We start from the raw sequence: 21,641 nt of genomic DNA, 5'->3' as shown, positions 1-21,641 counted from the left end.
CAGCTGATGGGGCTGTCTTCATTACTTAACCCTGGAAATCTGTCTGTGGATGATGTATTATCTTGATTAAAGTACCGGAACACTGATAATCCCCTTCAATACAAAAAACAGTTGGGGTACAGGGTGTGATAAACCAGCCATATTTGGGGTACAGGGTATAATGCAGTCAAATTTGGGGGTACAGGGTATAATGCAGTCATATTTGGGGATACAGGGTGTAATGCAGTCATATTTGAGGTACAGGGTGTAATGTAGCCATATTTGGGGTACAGGGTATAATGCAGTCACATTTGGGGTACAGGGTGTAATGTAGCCATATTTTGGGGGTACAGGGTAGTAGCCATTGAGGTCAGGTTATGCAGTCATTTGGGTCAGGTATATGCAGTCACATTTGGGTACGGGTATAAAAGTCTATTGGGGTACAGGTGTAATCAGTCAATTGGTCGGGTGTAATGCAGTATGTTTGAGGTACAGGTGTACAGCATGGGAGGAGCGCCTCACCAGTGGGCAGGCTGTTGTGCTGAGAGCGGTTGATGGGCGACTCCTGGGCCAGGCTGCCCCGTCGGTTCCCCACCGCGTTGGACATCCAGTTGTAGAAGCTGACGGAGGACGGCTCCGACAGCAGGGGGTGCTCCGTCAGCATGTCCGACCCCACGTTGTTCCCTGGGGGAACCGGCACGGTTACCGTCCCGAATCCCTCCCCAAAACACACAACCCTATCCCCGAAGGAAGTCTAAGGAAGACCGTCCCAGCATAAACATTTACACACTGAGGGTTTCATAATCAAGTATTAAATGGACTGCATATTAAAATTAAGCAATTAAATGGAGGCAACCTTAAGATCTTCAATATATTAAAAAAAACATAATAAATTATTGAATACTCACAGTGGCCTCATCACAGACACCAAGAAGATTCAATAACATTCATAATTAAGTATGTGTGACAGCCAAATGGATTCTGGGCTTGCAATCCCAGTGATCATAACGCATCTATTTTCCTGGACAGAACCATTGACTCTTTCACAGCACTGTTGAGCTTTCTACAGTCACTCTGGTTCCGACTCCATTCCCTTTCTTCATTAACTTCATAAGCTACTCAGGATGAGTGGGCGGGGTAGCCCAGTCAGGAGTGTAGAGTAAGTAAGAGGGGCGGGGTCAGAAGAGTGAGGGTAGGTTAGGAAGGGTCGGGTCAGGGTAGAGCGAGGTGGGAGGTAGAGCGAGTGGTGGGTCAGGGCAGAGGTGTGCGGCAGAAGGGGACGGTCGGCAGAGTGAGTGGCGTCAGGGCGGGGGGCGTCAGGTTGATGAGGGCGGTCAGCGAGTTACGTGGCGATCGGCGGGCCCTCGCCTGAGAGGCAGCGCGTCTCCTGCGAGTGTCTGCGGGCTGGTGGCACGCTCAGCGGGTCAGGTAGCTGAGCAGGCTCTCCTTGCGGGGGCTGTCCTTCAGCAGCAGCCCCGTGCGGCTCATGTGGGCGGGGGAGTCGGCCGCCGTGTCCCCGCTGGTGTAGCTCAGCGACTGGTACGGGTGCGAGCCCTAAGGGGCGGAGTCACGGGGGGGCGGGTTAAGGTTGGAGCCTTGGAACAACAGAGCCTTGGCACAGGCCTGATAACTAATAACTGATAACAGTGTGTTCACATACACATGCACACACACACACATACACACTGTACATACACAAACACAGACAGGCGCACGCACACACACACACACACGCACACGCACACACACACACACTGTACATACACACACGCGTACACACACACACACGCACACACACCTTTATCTTGAGGCCGGACTCGTTGTACGTGTGGGATTTGGAGAGCTTCCTCATGATCTGGGGCAGGCTGCCCCCTGAGCAGGTGGCTCACTCAGTGCGCCGAACCGAAACACGCGCTCTGAGTGGCTGTGCTGCGACACGACTCCAGCATGCGACTGATGCTGTGACGCGCGCGGCTGGCGACTCACGCTGAGCGCGGGGACTGAGCGGCGTGACGGACGACACGGCGACGGACGAACACCGCTGACTGAAACAACACTCGTGCTGACGAGACGACGACCGCTGCGCTCACGACGCCGACCTGCGACTGACCCACTGCACGCTACTCGATTGCTGGAACTGACTGACTGACTGACTGACTGACTGACTGACTGACTGACTGACTGACTGACTGACTGACTGACTGACTGACTCACTCACTCACTCACTCGACTAACTGACCCACTCACTCACTCATTTGACTGACTGACCGACCCACTCACTTATTCACTCACACTCACTCACTCACTTAACGACTAACTGACCCACTCACTCACTCACTCCCTCATTTGACTGACTGACCCACTCACTCACTCTCTCACCAGGCTCATTTACTCACTCACCGACTCACTCATTAATCGACGCACTGACTGACCGACCGACTCGCTAACTGACTGACCAATTCACACACTCACTGACCCACTTGTTCACTGACTGACCGCCTCGCTCACTGACTGACCGACTCGCTCGCTCACTCACTCACTCACGGCTCTGGGCTCTAACACCCTGCAGTAGGCGGGGCTGACCTGCGTCAAACTCAAACTCCGCCCCGTCGGCGCTGGTGTCGCTGTGCAGCCCGGTGCCGTTGTCCTGGCCGGGCCCGGGTTCGAACTGGCTCTGCGGGGGCTCTTTGGCTTTGGGGAGCTGCATGGGTCTGATCAGGCCGATGGCTTTGAAGCCCTGGGTCACCACGATGAACTTCATCCACTGCCGGGCCAAAGCCACCAGACCCTTCTTCAGAGTCACCAGAGCAGGCAGCCCGTCATTCTGCCAGGGAGACAAGACAGCCCTTACTGCACATCACATGAGGACGGAGTGTAGCACAGTGGGCAAGGAACTGGGCTTGTAAGGTCGCAGGTTCGCTTCCCGGGTAGGACACTGCCGTTGTACCCTTGAGCAAGGTACTTAACCGAAATTGCTTCAGTATATATCCAGCTGTATAAATGGATACGATGTAAAATGCTATGTAAAAGTTGTGTAAGTCGCTCTGGATAAGAGCGTCTGCTAAATGCCTCTAATGTAATGTAAATGTAAACATCAGCCAATCAAATCTCAAATACAGGTACACATCACTATTTGAGTGTGTGTGTGAGCGTGCATGAGTGTGGGTGAGTGTGTGAGTCAGCGTGTGTGTGTGTGTGTGTGTATGTGTGTGTGTGTGTGATTGTGTAAGTGTGCGTGCTTGTGAGCGTGTGAGTGCAGGTTAGCGTGCACCCCCGAGCCGGTGACTCACCATGGTGGCGTCCTCGATGGTGGAGTAGTCGGCCTGCTGCAGGTAGCGGTGCAGAATGTTGCAGAGCATGCAGGACGGGTTCTCGTGCAGGTAGCGCGCGCGCTTGGTCACCCGGTTGTACTTGCTGCGGATGGGAATGTGAATGCTCTTTTTCTGTGGGGGGGCGGGATGGGGGGGTCAACACAAGACACAGAGGAGCCGTTTGTTTAAACAGGAGGGCTTCCACTCACAAGCACAGTCACTAAAGTTCCACAGCAATCAACAAGCCAGAAAAAAACAGACACTTGCACTTCAGCCTGTGTGGTGAATTACTGTATAAACTGTATACTGAGGCTTGTAAGCTCTTATGGCCCGGAAACTATTCCTTATGATTATCGTAACGTTTTTTGTCTATAAATTCGTTTATCTGTGCAGTCAGTGGTGCGATCCCACAACGTTTGAAAGCAACATAAATTTGGACAGCATCTGTCCGACGACCTGCAACTTTCCTTTGCTTTTCAAAGTGCAATTTAAAGTGGGGAGTGATATATTATAAGCAGACAAGAGGAACCTTATAGGCACAAGTCACGTATCATTTCAGAGACCGCAAACATTTCTCTTTGTATGTGAGCCAGGGGAGCCACAGGCCAGTCTGAAACACTATTCTCTATTCAGCTCCCTGCATGATTAGACTTGCGCTCAAAAAGCAGAGAAAGCATCGATTTCTTGTAGAGACAAAAGGGGAATTTCAGAGCGAATGACTGATATCGAATGATTCCCCAGTAAAAGATGTAAACAGAGAGGACTTCTGTAGCAGACTAACTTAACAGATCAATAGCTTGTGAAGAAAACACATCTTGAAGATTCTATGAGTAAAGCACCGATCCAAGACTCTGTTGAAAACAGCTAAACAATTATTCTAATCACACCCCTCAAGTCCAGTTGCATCTGCTGTTTTTTAATTCTGTAAAAAATCTTGTTTTATAAATCAATACCGAGAAATTGAAGACAGAGAATAAAGAATTTTAAAGAAGTTACTTAAGAAGAAGAAGGGAATAAAGAATGATGGAATTGGATGACTGATGAGAATGAATGAATGAATGATCGAATGAATGATGTTAATGAATGGATGATGTCAGGTAATGAATGATGTCAATGATGTAAATGATGAATGAATGATGAAAATGAATGAGTGAATTAATAAATGAATGAATGATGTAAATGAATGAATGATACAAATGAATGCATGAACGAAGGATGTAAATGAATGCATGATGTAAATCAATGAATTAATTAATAATATAAATGAATGAATGAATGATGATGTAAATGAATGACTCAAATGAATGAGTGAATGAATTAATGAATGAATGATGTAAATGAATGAATGACTGAATGAATGAATGATGTGAAGGAGAGACAGGCAGGCGGGTGTGACATGGCTCGTACCTCCAGCGCCTCGGTCATGATGCAGCCCAGGACCGCACAGATGCGCAGCGTCCCCTCCGTGTCCAGCTTGCGCAGGGAGGACTTCAGCTGGTCGATGGGCACCAGCCACGCCCCGATGGCGGGAGTGGCGGTGCTCAGCAGGTTCAGCTGCCTGCACACGGGGACACGCCAAACCGCCAATCAGCCACAGGCCAATCAGCCAATCAGCCACAGGCCAAACTGCCACTCAGCCAATCAGCTACAGGCCAAACTGCCACTCAGCCAATCAGCCAGGAGCAGTGACACACTCTACCCCTCAGCCACGCATCACATCTTTTATGCCTGTTCTCTTATATCCTGCTATTACTCTGTTTGCTGGGTTTAAGGCTGAGCTCCTTTTATGCATCATTTGCCTTCTCTGTAAAGTATACAGTGTATGCCTCTGCAAAAGGTGCTGTACAAATAAAGATGTTCCAGGCATTATTACCTGTAACACTAAAGAGGACCCTGGTCTACACGTCAAACAATATTACCATTATGAGAACCTGAGTGGAACAGACCAGGGAGTGGGGCAGGGTGGGGTAGAGAGGGGAAGGCCGGGCAGAGCAGAGTGGGGTAGAAGGTGTGTTTGACATTTTGGTTTAGGGTTTGGTTTGGGGTTGGGTTTGGGGTTGGGGTGGTATGGCAGTACCGGGAGAAGGCCTGTGCAGGAGAGCGCATGTTGGTGGGCGCGGCGAAGCTGAACCAGATCTCCTTAATGGTCAGCTTCATACTGCTGGAGTCGGGGGGCGGGGGCATGAGGGGGAGGTCCTTCTTCAGATCGTCAGACTCCACCCCCTCGTCCTGCGGGAAAGAGAGAGAGAGGCGCTGTCAGTCACTGCTCAGATCCCAACACCTGAGGCGCAGTCAGTCTTAACAAGACCAGGTAAAACCTAGTATATGGCTGGACCTAACACACGTGATCCGGCCGACCAATGGCGTGACCTCATAACTCGGCCGACCAAAGGTGTAACTTCATCACTCACTCAGTCACTCACTCAGTCAGTCACAGACATTCGCGTTTGTAGGGCTGGCCCCGCTGTTGCGGTCCAGCCAAAAAGAGCAAGGCTTCTTAGCTTCATGGACTCCGGCAGTGACTGGCTGAGAAAATGGCCGCCTGTAACCATGGATTTGGGTCATTCTAAAGCCCTGATGTGTCAATTTGGAGCCAAGCGCAGAAAATATTGAAGCAATTATCCGTGAACCAGAACACAGCGGCAAGCCAGACGCATCCGTCAGAGCCGAAGAGCCCAGAGTGACCGGGAAACACAGTGTGAATGTTTGAGCCTGTGTTCGTTATAACTGGCGGACTCGCCGCCCTGGATTCAGGCCAGCTCAGGACCGGGTCTGAAATGAGTCATCGGAAGTGGGCGGAGTCTCAGCCACAACTCTGAACAGCAGCAGCTAGTAGAGGCTGCTGAAAGGGTTAATCTGGACTCGAGGCTGATCTCAGATCAGCTCATCTGCCTGGTAATTAAATTAACCAGATAACACAGGCAACTATCGATCATCACAAATGAATACCTGCCTTCTGAAGAAGTCAATCGTGGAAATTCTGGTTTTTACTCACACCGCACACACACACAGTTACATACACAGTTCCACACACACACACACAGTTACACACAGCACCACACACCACCAACACAGTTACATACACAGTTCACACACCACCACACAGTTACACACACACACACACGCACACACACACAGTTACATACACAGTTCCACACACACACACACACACAGTTACACACACACACACACACACACACATACACAGTTACATACACAGTTCCACACACACACAGTTACACACACATGCACACACACACGCGCACACACACACACGCACACACACACACAGTTACACACACACACACACACAGTTGCACACACATGCACACACACAGTTCCACACACACACACACACACGCACAGAGTTAGGCACACACACACACACAGTTACACACACACAGACACACACACACACACACACACACACCTGCTCGTCGGAGTCGGAGTGGCCGTTGGGGTCGGAGCCGGGGCTGGCGGCGTCGTGGGGCAGGTTCTCCTCGGACACGTCGGTGCTGTAGCCGCTGCCCGTCTGGGAGCCCGTGGAGCCGTTGGACTTGGTCCGGCCGTTCTTCTCCGCTCCGTCCGCCTTCCCCATCACGCCGAAGGCGCTGTACAACACCGCCCCCGACTGGCGGCCTCCTGCAGTGCAGCACAGCAGCGCTTTTCAGTGCTTGAGAGTGCACCCGCCACCCCCAAAATTTACATAACAGTGTGCACAGCTACTGCTACTGGCAGCCACCAGGTACTGAGAGCCACGTTATGGGAGGGGTTTGTCTCTAAGATGCATGGAGGGGGTTGGGGTGTGGGGTGGGGTCTACCCTTGATGGTGTGATTCTCAGTGCCATATGGGGGAGGAGGGGTTGAGTCAGGTGGGAGGAGAGGGGCTCTTGATTTGGGGGGGGGGTCAGCCCTTACCCTTGACGGTGAGGTTCTCGATGCCGCACTCGAACATGATCCAGCCCCACTTCTCCGGGGCGGGGGCCTGGCGGGCGGGGTCGCCGCTGCCTGGGGTCTCAGTCTCGTCCACGAAGGAGAAGTCGTCCAGCTCCTCCAGGCTGAACAGCACCTTGGACTTCTCAAAGGGGATGGCCGTGATGGAGCAGGTGCCCATGTCTGCCAGGGGGAGGGACCTCAGTCAGCCCCGCCCACAGCAAGCCAGGGGGCAGGGTCACAAACTCACACCAGACCCAGGTAAGGACGCGGCGGAGAACACTGAGAATGTTCTGAGGGTGTTAGTGCTCATTATAAGGGCGCTGTGGAGGATTTGGAAGGGTACTGTGGAAAAACCGCAGTTTTCTGAGAGCTGAGTGTTGTGCGAGCGTTGTGTGGTAATTGTAAGAGCACTGTGTGTGCGGTTATTGTGAGAGCGTTGCGTGAGCGCTGAGAGAGCGTTGAGAGCGTTGTGAGAGCGTTGCGTGAGCGCTGAGAGAGCGTTGCGAGAGCGTTGCGGGCGGTACCTGAGGAGTCCAGGCCGCGCAGCTGGCCGTGGATGCGGTGCACGTGCAGCTTGGCGGCGATCTCCTTGCCCTTCTCGATGCCGGCGTTGGAGCGCAGCGAGCCGGACGACTGCGGGCATCTTGGTGGCGTACTTGTCCAGCATGAGAGGCCCCGGGCCAGCGTGCCCGCTCCCTCCTCCACAATGCCCCTGCGACACCAGCGCTGCCGTTTACTCACCCCGACACTCAGCCCAGGACTGAACCCATCACTCAACCCAGGACTGAACCCTATACTCAGAGACTGACCCTATACTACCCAGGACTGAACCCCGATACTCAGCCCAGGACTGAACCCATCACTCAACCCAGGACTGAACCCTATACTCAACCCAGGACTGAACCCCGATACTAAACCCAGGACTGAACCCCGATACTCAACCCAGGACTGAACCACAGCACCGAACCACAGCACTGAACCCAGCACTCACCAGCCTGACCCACACTAACCGACAACTACTGCAACCCAGTGAAGTCTGAACCCCAGCACTCGAACCCAGACTTACCCTAACTCAACCCAGACTGAACTATGGCAGCATCAAGATGGAGGAGGCGGGTGTGGGGGTGGGGTTCAGTGTGGAGGGTGGGGCTAGGTGTGAGGGGCGGGGCTCAGTGTGATTGGTGGGATGGGGCACACCCACCTGTTCATGCGCAGCTGCGTAGCGATGCGGTCGAAGCAGAGCGCCACCAGGGAGACGTGCGTGACGTTCTTACTGCTGCTGGAGGGAGAGCCCTGCTCCACAGAAACCTGCAGCAGGCACAGGTTCACCTGCACGGGACACAGACACAAATCAGTGTGTGTGTGTGTGTGTGTGTGTGTGTGTGTGAGTGTGTGTGTGTGTGTGTGTGTGTGTGAGTGTGTGTGTGTGTGTGATAGTGTGTGAGTGTGTGTGTGTGTGTGTGTGTGTGTGATAGTATGCGTGTGATAGTGTGAGTGTGTGTGTGTGTGCGCATGTGTACGTGTGTGTGTACGTGTGAGTGTGAGTGTGTGTGTGCGTGTGAGTGTGTGTGATAGTGTGTGTGTGTGTGTGTGTGCGTGAGTGTGTGTGTGTGTGTGTGTGATAGTATGTGTGTGTGAATGTGTGCACGCTCGTGTGTGTGAGAGGGAGAGTACCACCTTAGGGATGGTCACGTTGGCTTGCAGACCCTTAATTTTCACATTGTCCGGTTTGACTGACAGGTCCGTCTGGCCGGGCGTGGTCCCCTCGGGCTTGGTGGTCTTCTGCTCCGGCTTCGCTGCAGACTGCACAAAATCCACAAGATATCAGAACCAGGACATCACAACGTCAGATCCCAGCAGGATATCACAACGTCACATCCCAGCAGGATATCACAACGTCACATCCCAGCAGGATATCACAACGTCACATCTCAGCATCAGAACCAGGACATCACAACGTCACATCCCAGCAGGATATCACAACGTCAGATCCCAGCAGGATATCACAACATCACATCCCACCAGGATATCACAACATCACATCCCAGCATCAGAACCAGGACATCACAACGTCACATCCCAGCTGGATATCACAACGTCACATCCCGGCATCAGAACCAGGATATCACAACCTGACACCCCAGCACATAACCATACACCCCAGAGCTATGTCCCGCTCCATCAGCACACCGGGCGCAGCGCGTCACTCTGGCGCCCTTACCGCGTCGGTCACGGTGGACTTGCTGATCTGATACGCCTCGTTCAGCACCTTCCCGTGCAGGTCGTCCAGGATGGAGGCGGGGTGTCGAATGCTGGCGTAGTGAACCATCGCTTCGATGTATCTGCCGCACGAAAACAACACAGGACAGCAGTGTGTATGAGACGCAGTTCACAGCGCAGAACAGCAGGGGGCGACGTATGAGAAGGGCGTGGCTTAAAGGACGCAGTGCTCCTGGGCTCAGATGATTGACAGGCCAGTGCGTGTCTCACCTGTCCAGGGCCTCCGCCACCAGGGGGGTGAGCACCACGTCCACGACCCCCTTGACCTCCACGATGGCGGTGGTGCGCGTCTGGGACAGGGGCTGGTCCAGGCTCCAGTCCTCGGTGGTGGTGTCGTCGTCCGTGTTCTCCATGGCCTTCTTATCCAGCGGGGTGTACGGCGTGCTGGCGGGACAGAGGGGGCAAAGGTCAGCCTTTCCGGAGGGTTCCGCGCCCGCGGGCCCCGCCTCCTCAGGTACAGCGCCAGGCCGAGACGGGACGTTACCTGTTCGAGCCGCCCATCATCTGCACCCCCCGGTCGAGCAGGGAGCTGGCAGAGAGCCCCTGCTTCACCACCTACAACACAGACAAGCAGAGGACACTTCAGCGCACCCACTGGCACCAGGGCTAGCTTAGCTTTAGCACTAGCGCAGCCTAGCAGAGCTGTTAACTTTACACTGCTATTATTTTATCAGGTACTGTGTAATCAGGCTCAGCTCATTTACCTTGAAGGTGGGTATGGAGAGCTGGTCGAAAGAGGCGGAGCTCTCCTCGCTGGTGGGCGTGTCCAGGTCCAGGGGGCGGTGCAAGGAGGACTTGGAGGTCCTCTTGTTGGTGGGCTGCTTGACGGACCAGTTGGAGACGTGGTAGTGGGCCAGGTAGCTCTGGTAGCAGGCCATGACCCGGGGCTCGGAGGAGGCCAGGCCCGGCTCGGGCGCCTTCTCCGCCTCCAGGGAGCCCTCCTCCTCGATGCCCAGGGCGGAGACGAAGGAGGCCTGGGAGGCGTGGCTGCGGATGGGCGGCGGGCGGGGCTCGGTCACCACCTCGCCGTTGAGCAGGTAGGTGAGCGGGCCCTCCACGCTGTGGTAGATGGAGCTGCGGCTGTAGTCCATGTGCCGCGCCTGCTGCTGCTGCTGCTGCTGCGCCTGCTGCTGGCGCCGCTTGCGCTTGCGGCCCGGGTACGTGCCCGGCCCCTCGTCGCTGCTGATTGGCTCCAGCTCCTCGGCGGCCGAGAAGTAGGCCTCGCTGTCGGCCACCGACATGCTGGAGTCCACCGAGCGGTACTGGTGGAAGGTGGAGGAGTCGGCCGAGGGCGTGAAGGGGAAGGAGCCGTAGCTGCGGCGCTGGCGCGGCGAGTCCAGCACGTTCTCGTCGCTGCGCGACACCTCGCTGCTGAACTGCACGCCGGCCGGCGGCGGCGGCTTGTCGGCGAAGACGGCGGCCGACAGGCTCTTGGTGCTGCCCAGCCGGCCCGACTGCACCGAGGACTGGCGCCTGAGCGGGGAGCGCAGGGGCGAGCGCAGGGGCCCCCTCTCAGGGGACACGGGCGTGGCGTCGGGCGGCTCCGGTCCTATGACCCTGTGGACAGGGGGGTGGGGTGGGACACACACACACACACACTCTGTGACCATCAGCAATCTACCTCAACTTCAACAGACAGACTGAGCCCTACACATGCATCTGCAGGGCCACAGTGTGGATTACCCACAATGCACTGGGCAGTTTTCCTGTTACAGGCGTCATACTCACTCTCCGTTGAGGTCGGCGCCAGGTCTGGGGGGCGGCGGGTGGTCCGGGGGGCCCGGGCGCTCGTCGGCGCTGGGCGACGGGCTGTCCCGCTCCCCGGCCAGCAGGGGGAGCACCGCGCTGGAGGAGCTGTTCTCCTCGGAGGAGGAGGCGGAGCTCTGGGAGCGCTGGGGCACCTGCAGGCTCAGCGGCTGGCCCCTCTTCTCCAGCTCGGGGCCCGGGGACCGGCCCTCCTTCCTCACCCCGCTCCTCCCTGGACCCCAAAAACACGTTTCAGAGGAGACAGACACACAGCTACTACCGTCAGTACCTTCTGCTCTAAATATCACTGATCAGCACTTAAACACAAGTTAAGCCAGTGACTCATGTTACTGATGAAGAGTATGGAGTAAGAACATTATGGAGCAGCAGACTGCTTTCAGACGCACTGGGAGCAGAGGTGGGATTCATCGCCACAAGACCAGAGAGCAGCCAATGAGCCAGTGAGAGGGGCGTGGCCTACCGTCTGGCAGTTTGGGCGTGTCCTTGGTGACGATCCACTCGCTGGGATGCAGCAGGGATTGGCCGTAGCACATGTCCGTCTCGGCGCTGGAGCAGGAGAAGGCGGAGCTGCTGGAGGGCGTGATCTCGTCCAGCCGGAAGAAGTCCAGCCCCGCGGCCGTACCCCCGAAGAAGCGGCACCCCCCCAGGCAGCCGCACTTGTTCTTGCTGCGCTTGTTCCGCACCACCTCCTCCGGCCAGAGGAACCACAGCCTGGGACACACACACACGCATGCAGACACACACGCACAGACAGATACACACACACACACGCAGACACACACGCACAGACAGATACACACACACACACGCACCATCAGAGAACCACAGTTTCAGAGACATACACAGCATCACAGCATCAACCCTGTGCTCTAAGCCCTGGGCTTGATGTTCTGAGCTCTGTTCTGTATACTATGTGCTGTATGCTCTGAGCTCTATGTTCTGTGCTGTATACTCTGTCCTCTGTACTGCATACTCGGTGCTCTATACTGCATACTCTGTGCTACATACTCTGTGCTTCATTGTCTGTGCTGTACAGTCCGTGCAGTATGCTGCATACTCTGTGCTGCATACTCTGTGCTTTATTGTCTGTGCTGTATACTCTGGGCTCTGTGCTGCATACTCTGCTCACCGTTTGGTGCGGCTGTCGTGCAGCTCCAGGAACTGGCGCTGGACCTGGTGCTTGGCGGGGTGGTCGGCGGCCAGGGCCACGTCGGCGGTGATGAGGGCGAAGTTGGCGCAGCCGGCCTCCAGCCAGACGGAGCGGCGCAGGACGGCGGGCTGCAGGCCCATAGGGCACGCCCGCACCCCGTCCTGCTGCTCCAGGTACTGCCGAACCTGCAGGTCCTGCACCACGGCACTGATGCCCTCCCCCACCGCCTGGTTGTGCAGGTTACAGTTGGCCAGGCGGATGAAGTTGGTCTGAGGAGAGCATGAACACACACACACACACACACACACACACACAAGCACACACACACACACAAACGCAAACACACAGACACACTTTACTACTGGAGAACTTAAAATCAACTACACATCTATGCTTATTAAAACGCAATATTTTGGAGGGGGGTGGCTCATCTGGAGATGGAGAGGAGCTAGGCTGGACAGGGGGACGGCACAGCCAGGCAGGGGGAGGGGCTCAGATGGGCAGTGGGAGGAGCTCAGGTGGACAGGGGGAGGGGCTCAGTAGCAAGTGCTCGATGGCAGGGGAAGGCTCAGGTGGACAGGGGAGGGCTCAGATGGGCAGTGGGAGGAGCTCAGGTGACAGGGGAGGGCTCAGGTAGACAGGGAGTGGCTCAGATGGGCAGGGGGAAGGGCTCAGGTGGACAGGGAGGGGCTCAGATGGCAGGGAGGAGCTCAGGTAGACGGGAGGGCTCAGGTGGACAGGGGGAGGGGCTCAGATGGGCAGGGGGAGGGGCTCAGCTGGGCAGTGGGAGGAGCTCAGGTAGACAGGGGGAGGGGTTCCGCCAGGGAGGGCACCTTGATGTTGGCCGCGCATCCGTGTTCGGCGATGAAGACGTCAACGGTGTCCACCGACAGACGCGTCATGGTGTACTTCAGGTCCTCCGAGGTCCGGCAGGGCCCCGGCAGGGATGCCAGCTGCACAGCAGGAAATGAATGAATGAATCATTCAGTCAATCAACCAATCAAACGAAGCAAACATGTCCCTCTCAACGAACGTTGAAAAAAAACCATTTCAACATTCATAATCGGGACAGTTTCCATTTAGTGCTAGGAACTCCATTCAACACACACAAAAAAGAACAAATAATAAAGACAACACCCCAGTTTCTACCTCATGTATCTAATTAGCTGTATTTAAAGTGGGTGTGTCTCAGGTAAGGGCTAAAGTGGGTGTGTCTCAGGTAAGGTCCATAGTGGGTGTGTCTCAGGTAAGGGCTAAAGTGGGTGTGTCTCAGGTAAGAGCTAAAGTGGGTGTGTCTCAGGTAAGGTCCATAGTGGGTGTGTCTCAGGTAAGGGCTAAAGTGGGTGTGTCTCAGGTAAGGTCCATAGTGGGCGTGTCTCAGGTAAGGGCTAAAGTGGGTGTGTCTCAGGTAAGAGCTAAAGTGGGTGTGTCTCAGGTAAGGTCCATAGTGGGTGTGTCTCAGGTAAGGGCTGAAGTGGGCGTGTCTCAGGTAAGGTCCATAGTGGGTGTGTCTCAGGTAAGGGCTAAAGTGGGTGTGTCTCAGGTAAGGGCGGGGTACCTTGGCTTCGCAGATGCGCCGGTCCACGCCGTGCTGGCAGATGATGGAGGACTTTGGGCGCTCCAGCTGGAACTCTCGAGACACCACGTGGAAGACGAAGGTCTCCCCCCACTCCACCAGGCTGGCCATCTGCAGGGGGCGCCAAGGGAGGGCAGGTTAAAACAGGGTCCTGCTGGCCGGGGTGACTCAAGCCTGTTATTCCACTCACAGGTGACACGTGGCCAAAGCCAAGTTAAGAGGACAGTGAGAAGTACAGCATAGCCAGCCAGCGAGCTACTGAGAGCAACAATATCACACGTCCAGCTCATTAAAGACAGAGTCTGTGCCAAAATCCGCACCCCTCTGATTCACCGCCACCCCACCAGGGCTTTTACACACGCCCTTCACGCGTCATAGTCAACAACACGCTAACGCCCGAGAGTGCAGTTAATTCCTCCCCTAAAAGGCCTCATCTGCTTTGATAGGTTTAGCGATCCTTCTGTGTTCATGACTGATGGGCTGGATTCAGGTACATTAGCAAATGGCGGATGTGGGCGGGGTTACAGGTACATTAGCGAATGGCGGATGTGGGCGGGGTTACAGGCACATTAGCGAATGGCGGATGTGGGCGGGGTTACAGGCACATTAGCGAATGGCGGATGTGGGCGGGGTTACCTGCGGCACGGTGACCTTCCCGGTGAGCGCGCCGGCCTGCATGTCGATGAGCCAGGCGTACTCCAGCGTCTCGCTGCCCAGCGGCAGCCCCTCGGCCGAGAACATGGCGTGAGCGCGCATCTGCAGCCCTGATAGGCTGAGGTGGCCCTCCCGCAACACGCCGTCCACCGCCGGCCGCTGGAGACGCACGCGCGGGCACACACACCACACCACACACAGGCACGCACACACACACACACACACACACACACACCACACACACACACAGGCACGCACGCACACACACACACACACACACACAGAAATACACACGCACACACACACACACACACGCACACACACAGAAATACACAAACACACATGCACACACACACACAGGCATGCACACACACACACACACACAAATACACAAGCACACACACACACAGAAACAGACACAGACACACACAAACACACACACACACACAGGCACGCACACACACACAGGCATGCACACACACACACACAAACATACACACACACACACAGAAACAGACAAAGACACACACACACAAACACACGTACACACATATTATTAGATCAGGTGGAAAGTTTTTGTTTGATTTGTCTGTGCTGGCGTTTCCCCAGTGATAATCTGACTATCAGCTCTCCCTCCCCACAGGAGCTCGTGCTGTTTACCAGAGCAGCAGCACAATGAAGGACAGCAGGCTAATGAGAGACAGCGTGCTTAATTACAGAGCGATGGAGAGAAATGCCACAGCACTGGCAGCTTGATTTCACCCTGCCGTGTGTGTGTGTGAATGTGTGTGTGGGCGCGTGTGTGTGCGTGAGCGTAAATGTGTGTGTGTGTGTGAGTGTGTGAATACGTCTGTGTGAGTGTGTGTGTGTGCGCCCACCTGGTAGCTGTCGCTGACGAACACGTGCATGGGAGAGAGCACCAGCTGCAGCATGGTCTCTTTGTAGCCCTTCTTCATCTCAAAGCACAGCCTCTCCAAGTACCCTGTGGGCCCCTCCGGACCGTCACTGCTGCAGTGCTGTACACACACACACACCCACGCACACACACACGCATGCACACACGCACACACACACACAAACAGGAAAACCTACGTTAATTCCATTCTGTATTTGAAGCATGTTTATAATCCATCACTTCCAACAGACTCTTCAGCAGGAAGCTCTGGCAGGTCCTTCCTCTGACAGGAAGCCAGTGCAGCACACTTCCTCCAGCTCCATCAAAGCTCAGGACTTTACCCATAAACCCATGGGGTTACACATGGCAGGCCTGGTAGAGGAGATCTACACAGATCACTGAACCTCAGGGACAGTTCCAGTGACATCCTCAGAAACAGACACCGAGGGTCCCCCATTTAAAGATGGAGGCGCTGCCCCCTGCTGGAGGGGAGGGCACTCACCACGGGCAGCCGGCCGTGCACCTTGTACAGGTTGATGAGCACGGTGATGTCCCAGGGCCGCAGGGTCAGGGGGTGGACGGCCGGCCCCGCGTCCCGCCGCTCGCTGTCCTCCATCCCCAGAGCCGTCCAGCCTGAGCTGGAGGACGTGGACATGGACAGCACCGGGCTGGACACGGCCTCCTCAAAGTCCGTGTACATGTCGTCCTCCCCAAAGTAGTTCTCCTGAGGGGGGGTGGGGAGGGAGAGGGTCGCATCACACCCAGAAGGAGGAGACTTGCCCCTTAATTCAAAAACTGCCCTCGACATTTACAGTTTCTTTCCAGCAAGTGTGTACACTTCATACCAAATCATGAGACTGGGCTACATTAAATAATGAAATCCACACACACACACACACGCACACACACACACACACGCACACGCATATAAGCAACATGAGATCCCAACATGAGCTGCCTTTTCTTTTTTTCCAAAAATTCTTGGCACTTCAGATAGGAAAGCTTCCAATGTGTCTGCTGAACATGAAGAGAACCATGACGCAGATGTACACATGACTAGGTCGAGCTGGCAGGAGGAGGGGCGGAGCTTTCTCCAGCACGGCAGAGACCCCGTGCAGGGAAGGGGGCGTGGCCGTACCTTGATGGACACGAGGGCGCGCAGCAGCGGACCGTAGAGGGTGATCTGGGAGTCCGGGGAGAGCTCCATCTCCACGTGCAGCCGGTCGGGGGTGAGCTCAGACGGGTCAGTCACCGCCCTGCTGGGCTGGGGTGGAACTATGGGCGTGTACTCCGGGGGTCTCAGAGCCGAGAGCATCGACTCCTCCATCTCTGACACTAAGAGAGAGAAATGTGTCACGTGTGTGTGTGTGTGTGTGTGTGTGCGTGGGTGCATGTGAGTGTGTGGGTGTGTGGGTGTGTGAGTGGTGAAAGTAAATTTAAAAAGCAACATTTCAAAAATAATCATTAAATATGAAGAAATATTCGTTTGTTCCTTCAATAAAAATAAATGCATAGTTCTGCAAAATGGCGATTGCATACAAGAGAAAATGGCTATTTTCACCACTTCTAAAGTTCAGTACAAACACATCTAGTAATTTAACACTGCAGCAGAAATCCAAAACGCATGAGTGTGAATAAGAGGTGAAGGGAATGGATCCGGGGGAACTCGTGGCATTACAGTGTGGGTACGGCTGGCTGTGAGGGGGTTCGAGCTTCAGAACTGCAGGGAGAGATGGGCTTATTCAGGGCCCTGACAGCACACACAAAAGGCCTCAATCACACTTACTGCTGCTGTGAGCCGGGGCTTAGAGCGCAGCCAATCACTGCCAAGCACCCGGCTTAATACAGTCACTCAGACCAGCCACACTGAACACTGCTCTAAACTCAGGCCAGACACACTGAACACTGCTCTGAACACTGACCAGATACACTGAACACAGCTCTAAACTCAGGCCAGATACACTGAACACAGCTCTAAACTCAGACCAGCCACACTGAACACTGCTCTAAACTCAGGCCAGCCACACTGAACATAGCTCTAAACTCTGACCAGACACACTGAACACAGCTCTAAACTAACTGGCTTTTCATTCTGCCTGCACTGTGCTGGCTGGAAGGAAATCTGAACAGCCATCTTCAGCACCATCTCATCACCAAAATCCAGTGCCCCTTCATCAGGAAACTCAACCACACCCGCACCACCAGGAATCTTATCAACCACACCCGCACCACCAGGAATCTTATCAATCATGCCTACACAAACAGGAATCATATCAATCATGCCTGCACCACCAGAACCCTAATCAATCATGTCAGAGCCACCAGGAAACTTATCAATCACACTTGCACCATCAGGACCCTAATCAATCACGCCAGAGACATCAGGACCCTAATCAATCACGCCAGAGACATCAGGACCCTAATCAATCATGCCAGAGCCACCAGGAACCTTATAAATCACGTAAAAGCCACCAGGAACCTTATAAATCACACTTGAGCAATCAGGAATCTTATCAATCATGCTTCAGCTATCAGGACCCTCATCAGTCAAAGGCCATCAATCAATCAAAGTCCAAGTACAAAGGCTTCAGCCTGAGGGGGACTGCAGGTGAACCCTGGGAGAGAAGAACAGGTGTCGGGAGGGGGCGGAGGGGAGGGGGCGGGGCTCACGGGTCTGTTTCAGCTGCTCGTCGGCTTTCTGGGGGTAGATGGGGTGCCAGGTGTAGTCTATGATGAGCGTGAAGTTCGGCACCGTCCAGCAGTCGACCCAACCGGCTCTAAACGGGAGGCAAACAGAAACGCAGGCGGGCGTGAGACAGAGAAGCCCAGCGCGTCGGCCCCCCTGCAGCCCACAGAGGAGGCTAACCCCCCTGAGGCTAACCCTCGTTCTGAAAGGGGGTACTCACTCGGCGTGGGTGATGTTCCTCCAGCGGGGCTTGCCCGGTTTGGGGGGTGCTCCGGGTCCCTCCCCAGGCATGCAGGTCTCGGGGGGCAGCTTGTTGGGCTGGTAGTCTTTGGCCAGGGTGAGGAGGGGGTAGCGGCTGGGGTGGCACTCCGGCAGGGACAGCTGCAGGTCCGTGTCCTCCGCCTGTGCGCACAACCAGAGGGGCGTGGTCAGCCCTGCTGCTCCCTGTCCCGGGACGGCGAGGACACGGGTCCTACACACTGACCACGTTCCTAAAACAGGGTCCCGGGTCTCTACTCATCAAGCAGGGGTCCCCCAACTGGACACATTTCATAAGTATGGATGAGGGGGGCGTGTCCAAAGACAGGGCCGTGGCACTGGTCCCAAGTACAGTATGCATTTCTGATGCCTGGGGCTGCTCCAAATGGGAGGGGCCTAGCTCCAAATAGGAGGAGACTAGCTCCAAAGGGGTGTGGTTAGGGCTAGAACTATAGCCAGGCCACTCCCCTTTAGGACTGTCCCAGGTGGCAGAAACACCAATCTCACAGGTCCAGTCCTCGGCCCCGCCCCTTTGTGTGAGGTCATAAGCAGCAGTACAGCGCAGGAGAGTAAAGGCCTTGACTTTGGCGCTGAAAGAGGAACCTCGTCACGGTCACACAGACAGGCACACCAGCAGCTAAAGGGGAAACAGCTGGGCTGCCAGCTTCCTGTAAACATGCACGCGTCTGTTTCAGAGGAGGAAATGACATCATCGGAATGTAACCTCCACAGACAGGGTCACACACAGACAGCGTCTCACCAAAGAAAATAAAAACAGAAAAATCAGACCAGGGCTGCATCCAGAGTGAGCTTTGGGATCTGAACTTTACACGGTACAGAGGGCATTGCTGCTTCTGCATGTGAGGAGTTCAAATGCTGACATGCAGTGGTCATTAAAAAAAAAGTTCCACAGAACTTGCACCAGAGGGCAGGAGGCAATCAGGCCACACAAGTATCCAAATCTGATGTCTAGGGATCAGCAACTTCAGAAAACTTCAGCAGCGTTTCACTCTGCAGGGGGGAAAGGGGGTGTCTCGGTCTGCCCCCCGCCTCCCTGCCCCACCCGACCCCCTCTTCCAAGCCGTACTCACCCTGAGGCAGAAGCGCATGTTGCAGGTGGTCGGGACGAACTCGTTGAAAGGCAGCGTGAAATCGATATTGAGAGTCTCCCCGCAGGCCGCCAAGTACACTACAGGGCAAAGGAGAGAAGAGATCATTTTACCATATTATACTGCAGTCACACAGGCACAGACAAAGGCACGCACGCACACACACACACACACACGCGCACGCGCACGCACATGCACGCACGCAGGCCTCTCTGCTGTTTTTGGAAAACTGGCCCATATTCCAAGCCCATGACGCAGTACCCTCAATCAACACTTTCACTTTCGCACATGCGTAGGTGTGCATGTGTGTGTGTGTGTGTGCCTACATGTCTGTGTGTGTGTATGTGTAATTGTTTGTCTGTGTGTGTGTGTGTGTTTGTGTATGCATGTATTTTTGTGTGAGTGCTTGTGTGTGTATGTATGTATATATATATATATGTGTGTGTGTGTGTGTGTGTTACTCTCACCATTCTCCTGCTGTTTGGTGGAGCAGTCGATCCAGTTGTGCTGGTTTGCAGCCCAGATCATCTCAAACTGGTGGAACAGGATCTTGAACTTCCAGGCGTACGGCACGAAGGAGTAGATGTCCGGGGCACTGTCACTGGCCCAGTCCTGGATCAGGTCTGGAGCACAGGAGCCAGAAACCAGCTCGCGTCACACACACACAGAACCACAGCCTGGGGCTATGCTGCTCACACACACACACACACACACACACACTGTACCACAGCCTGGGGTTACACTGCTCACACACACACACACACTGTGCAGTCCACACTCTGAGCACTTCGTAAGAAAAAACTCAACTCCAAAACTACATTTGCTGTGGGATTTATAAAATCATAATCCTGAGATTTGCATTCAATTCTGAGCTCGTTCAAATCTCAGGCCTGCCTCTTTGATTGGCTGGGCTACAGCACAGACACTAATCGAGCCCTTCTCACAAAATCCTCGGACTTCATCTCGCTCGATTACGCTGTTGTTGAAGATTGGACAAGTAAAAAAAAAACAAAAAAAAAACATTTATTTATTTATTTTGTGAGTGGTTGAATGCTTACACTCTTAATTACTTCAAAATGTGATGTTAAATCTATTGGAGTAAATACAGGGACATGTAGTTCATCTTCGTTAAACGTGTGGTGTATTTGTGTCAATAAATAAATAATAAATAACACAGGCCTCCAAAAAAATCAGAGCGTTTGGCATAATCGCAAAAATGCCCTCCAAAAAGTTAGCCCAATTAAAAAAATGTCCCTATTGGCAGATGACCATGGGGCCCAAACTCACTCAGCACTGCGTGAACACAGGAACTAAAGACAGAGAGCAGGAAGAAGAAATGCTTAACCGTGTATCTCGCACCTGTGAAGAAGTTCTTCTGCGCGTAGATGAAGTGGTAGGTGGCCTTGTACACCTCGATCTCACACTGCCAGGACTGGGGCATGTTCCAGTCGCGGGGGTAGCTGGCGTTAACGTGGAACTGTGGGAGGAGGGGGGGGGAGTAGCTGGCGTTAACGTGGAACTGTGGGAGGAGGGGGGGGAGTAGCTGGCGTTAATGTGGAACTGTGGGAGGAGAACGCACACAGCTGGGACCAGTGACAGAATGTCCCTCCAACCTCACAAAATCCACCCCAGGAGTCACGCCGCCCACTGTGACTGAAATAATGCCAGTTGCAGTAAATGCACACGCAGTGACGATGCAGCGGTCGCAGTAAATGCATGAGCACTCACGGCCAGCATCTCTGCCTCCAGGAGGGTGCGGTACAGCATGCTGCTGGTGGTGTCCACGTGCAGGAGCTGCCCTTTAATGGTGGGGGAGTAACCTGGGTGGGGGGCAGGAATCAGAGGTGAAAGTTTGAGTGTGTGTGTGTGTGTGTGTGTGTGTGCGTGGGGGCAAAGGTATGTGGAAGGATCGGAAGAAAAGGTTTTGGGGGGGGGGGGGGCCTTACCGTTCTCCCCCACAGTCATGGGGATGTTGACCTCAAGGTAGGAACCCGCCCCAACATTCACATGGACCGCGTTGGTTTCCTGAGGGGAGAATGA

At 54.5% G+C, this 21,641-nt stretch overlaps 1 protein-coding gene across 1 annotated transcript in view; it reads right to left on the bottom strand.

Moving 5' to 3' along the window:
• The window catches only part of kiaa1109 (KIAA1109 ortholog), a 63,633-nt gene that overhangs the window by 26,374 nt on the left and 15,618 nt on the right, over positions 1–21,641 (bottom strand). Inside the window, 32 exon segments of the mRNA XM_064334822.1 lie at positions 502–666; positions 1,323–1,533; positions 1,778–1,863; positions 2,524–2,803; positions 3,270–3,422; positions 4,698–4,848; positions 5,368–5,519; positions 6,721–6,932; positions 7,209–7,406; positions 7,751–7,938; positions 8,428–8,555; positions 8,904–9,029; positions 9,448–9,568; positions 9,717–9,890; positions 9,991–10,061; positions 10,211–11,063; positions 11,235–11,484; positions 11,734–11,984; positions 12,403–12,692; positions 13,257–13,376; positions 13,982–14,110; positions 14,636–14,812; positions 15,532–15,669; positions 16,051–16,272; positions 16,687–16,883; positions 18,219–18,325; positions 18,455–18,636; positions 19,584–19,681; positions 20,069–20,224; positions 20,961–21,078; positions 21,330–21,421; positions 21,548–21,626. Of these exon segments, the coding sequence (XP_064190892.1) occupies positions 502–666; positions 1,323–1,533; positions 1,778–1,863; positions 2,524–2,803; positions 3,270–3,422; positions 4,698–4,848; positions 5,368–5,519; positions 6,721–6,932; positions 7,209–7,406; positions 7,751–7,938; positions 8,428–8,555; positions 8,904–9,029; positions 9,448–9,568; positions 9,717–9,890; positions 9,991–10,061; positions 10,211–11,063; positions 11,235–11,484; positions 11,734–11,984; positions 12,403–12,692; positions 13,257–13,376; positions 13,982–14,110; positions 14,636–14,812; positions 15,532–15,669; positions 16,051–16,272; positions 16,687–16,883; positions 18,219–18,325; positions 18,455–18,636; positions 19,584–19,681; positions 20,069–20,224; positions 20,961–21,078; positions 21,330–21,421; positions 21,548–21,626 (5,875 nt within the window).

The sequence above is a fragment of the Anguilla rostrata genome, chromosome 5 (genome assembly GCF_018555375.3).
Source record: "Anguilla rostrata isolate EN2019 chromosome 5, ASM1855537v3, whole genome shotgun sequence".
Classification (NCBI taxonomy): domain Eukaryota; kingdom Metazoa; phylum Chordata; class Actinopteri; order Anguilliformes; family Anguillidae; genus Anguilla; species Anguilla rostrata.
The sequence above is the reverse complement of the archived record's forward strand: the minus strand, read 5'-3'. Positions and strand labels throughout refer to the sequence as shown.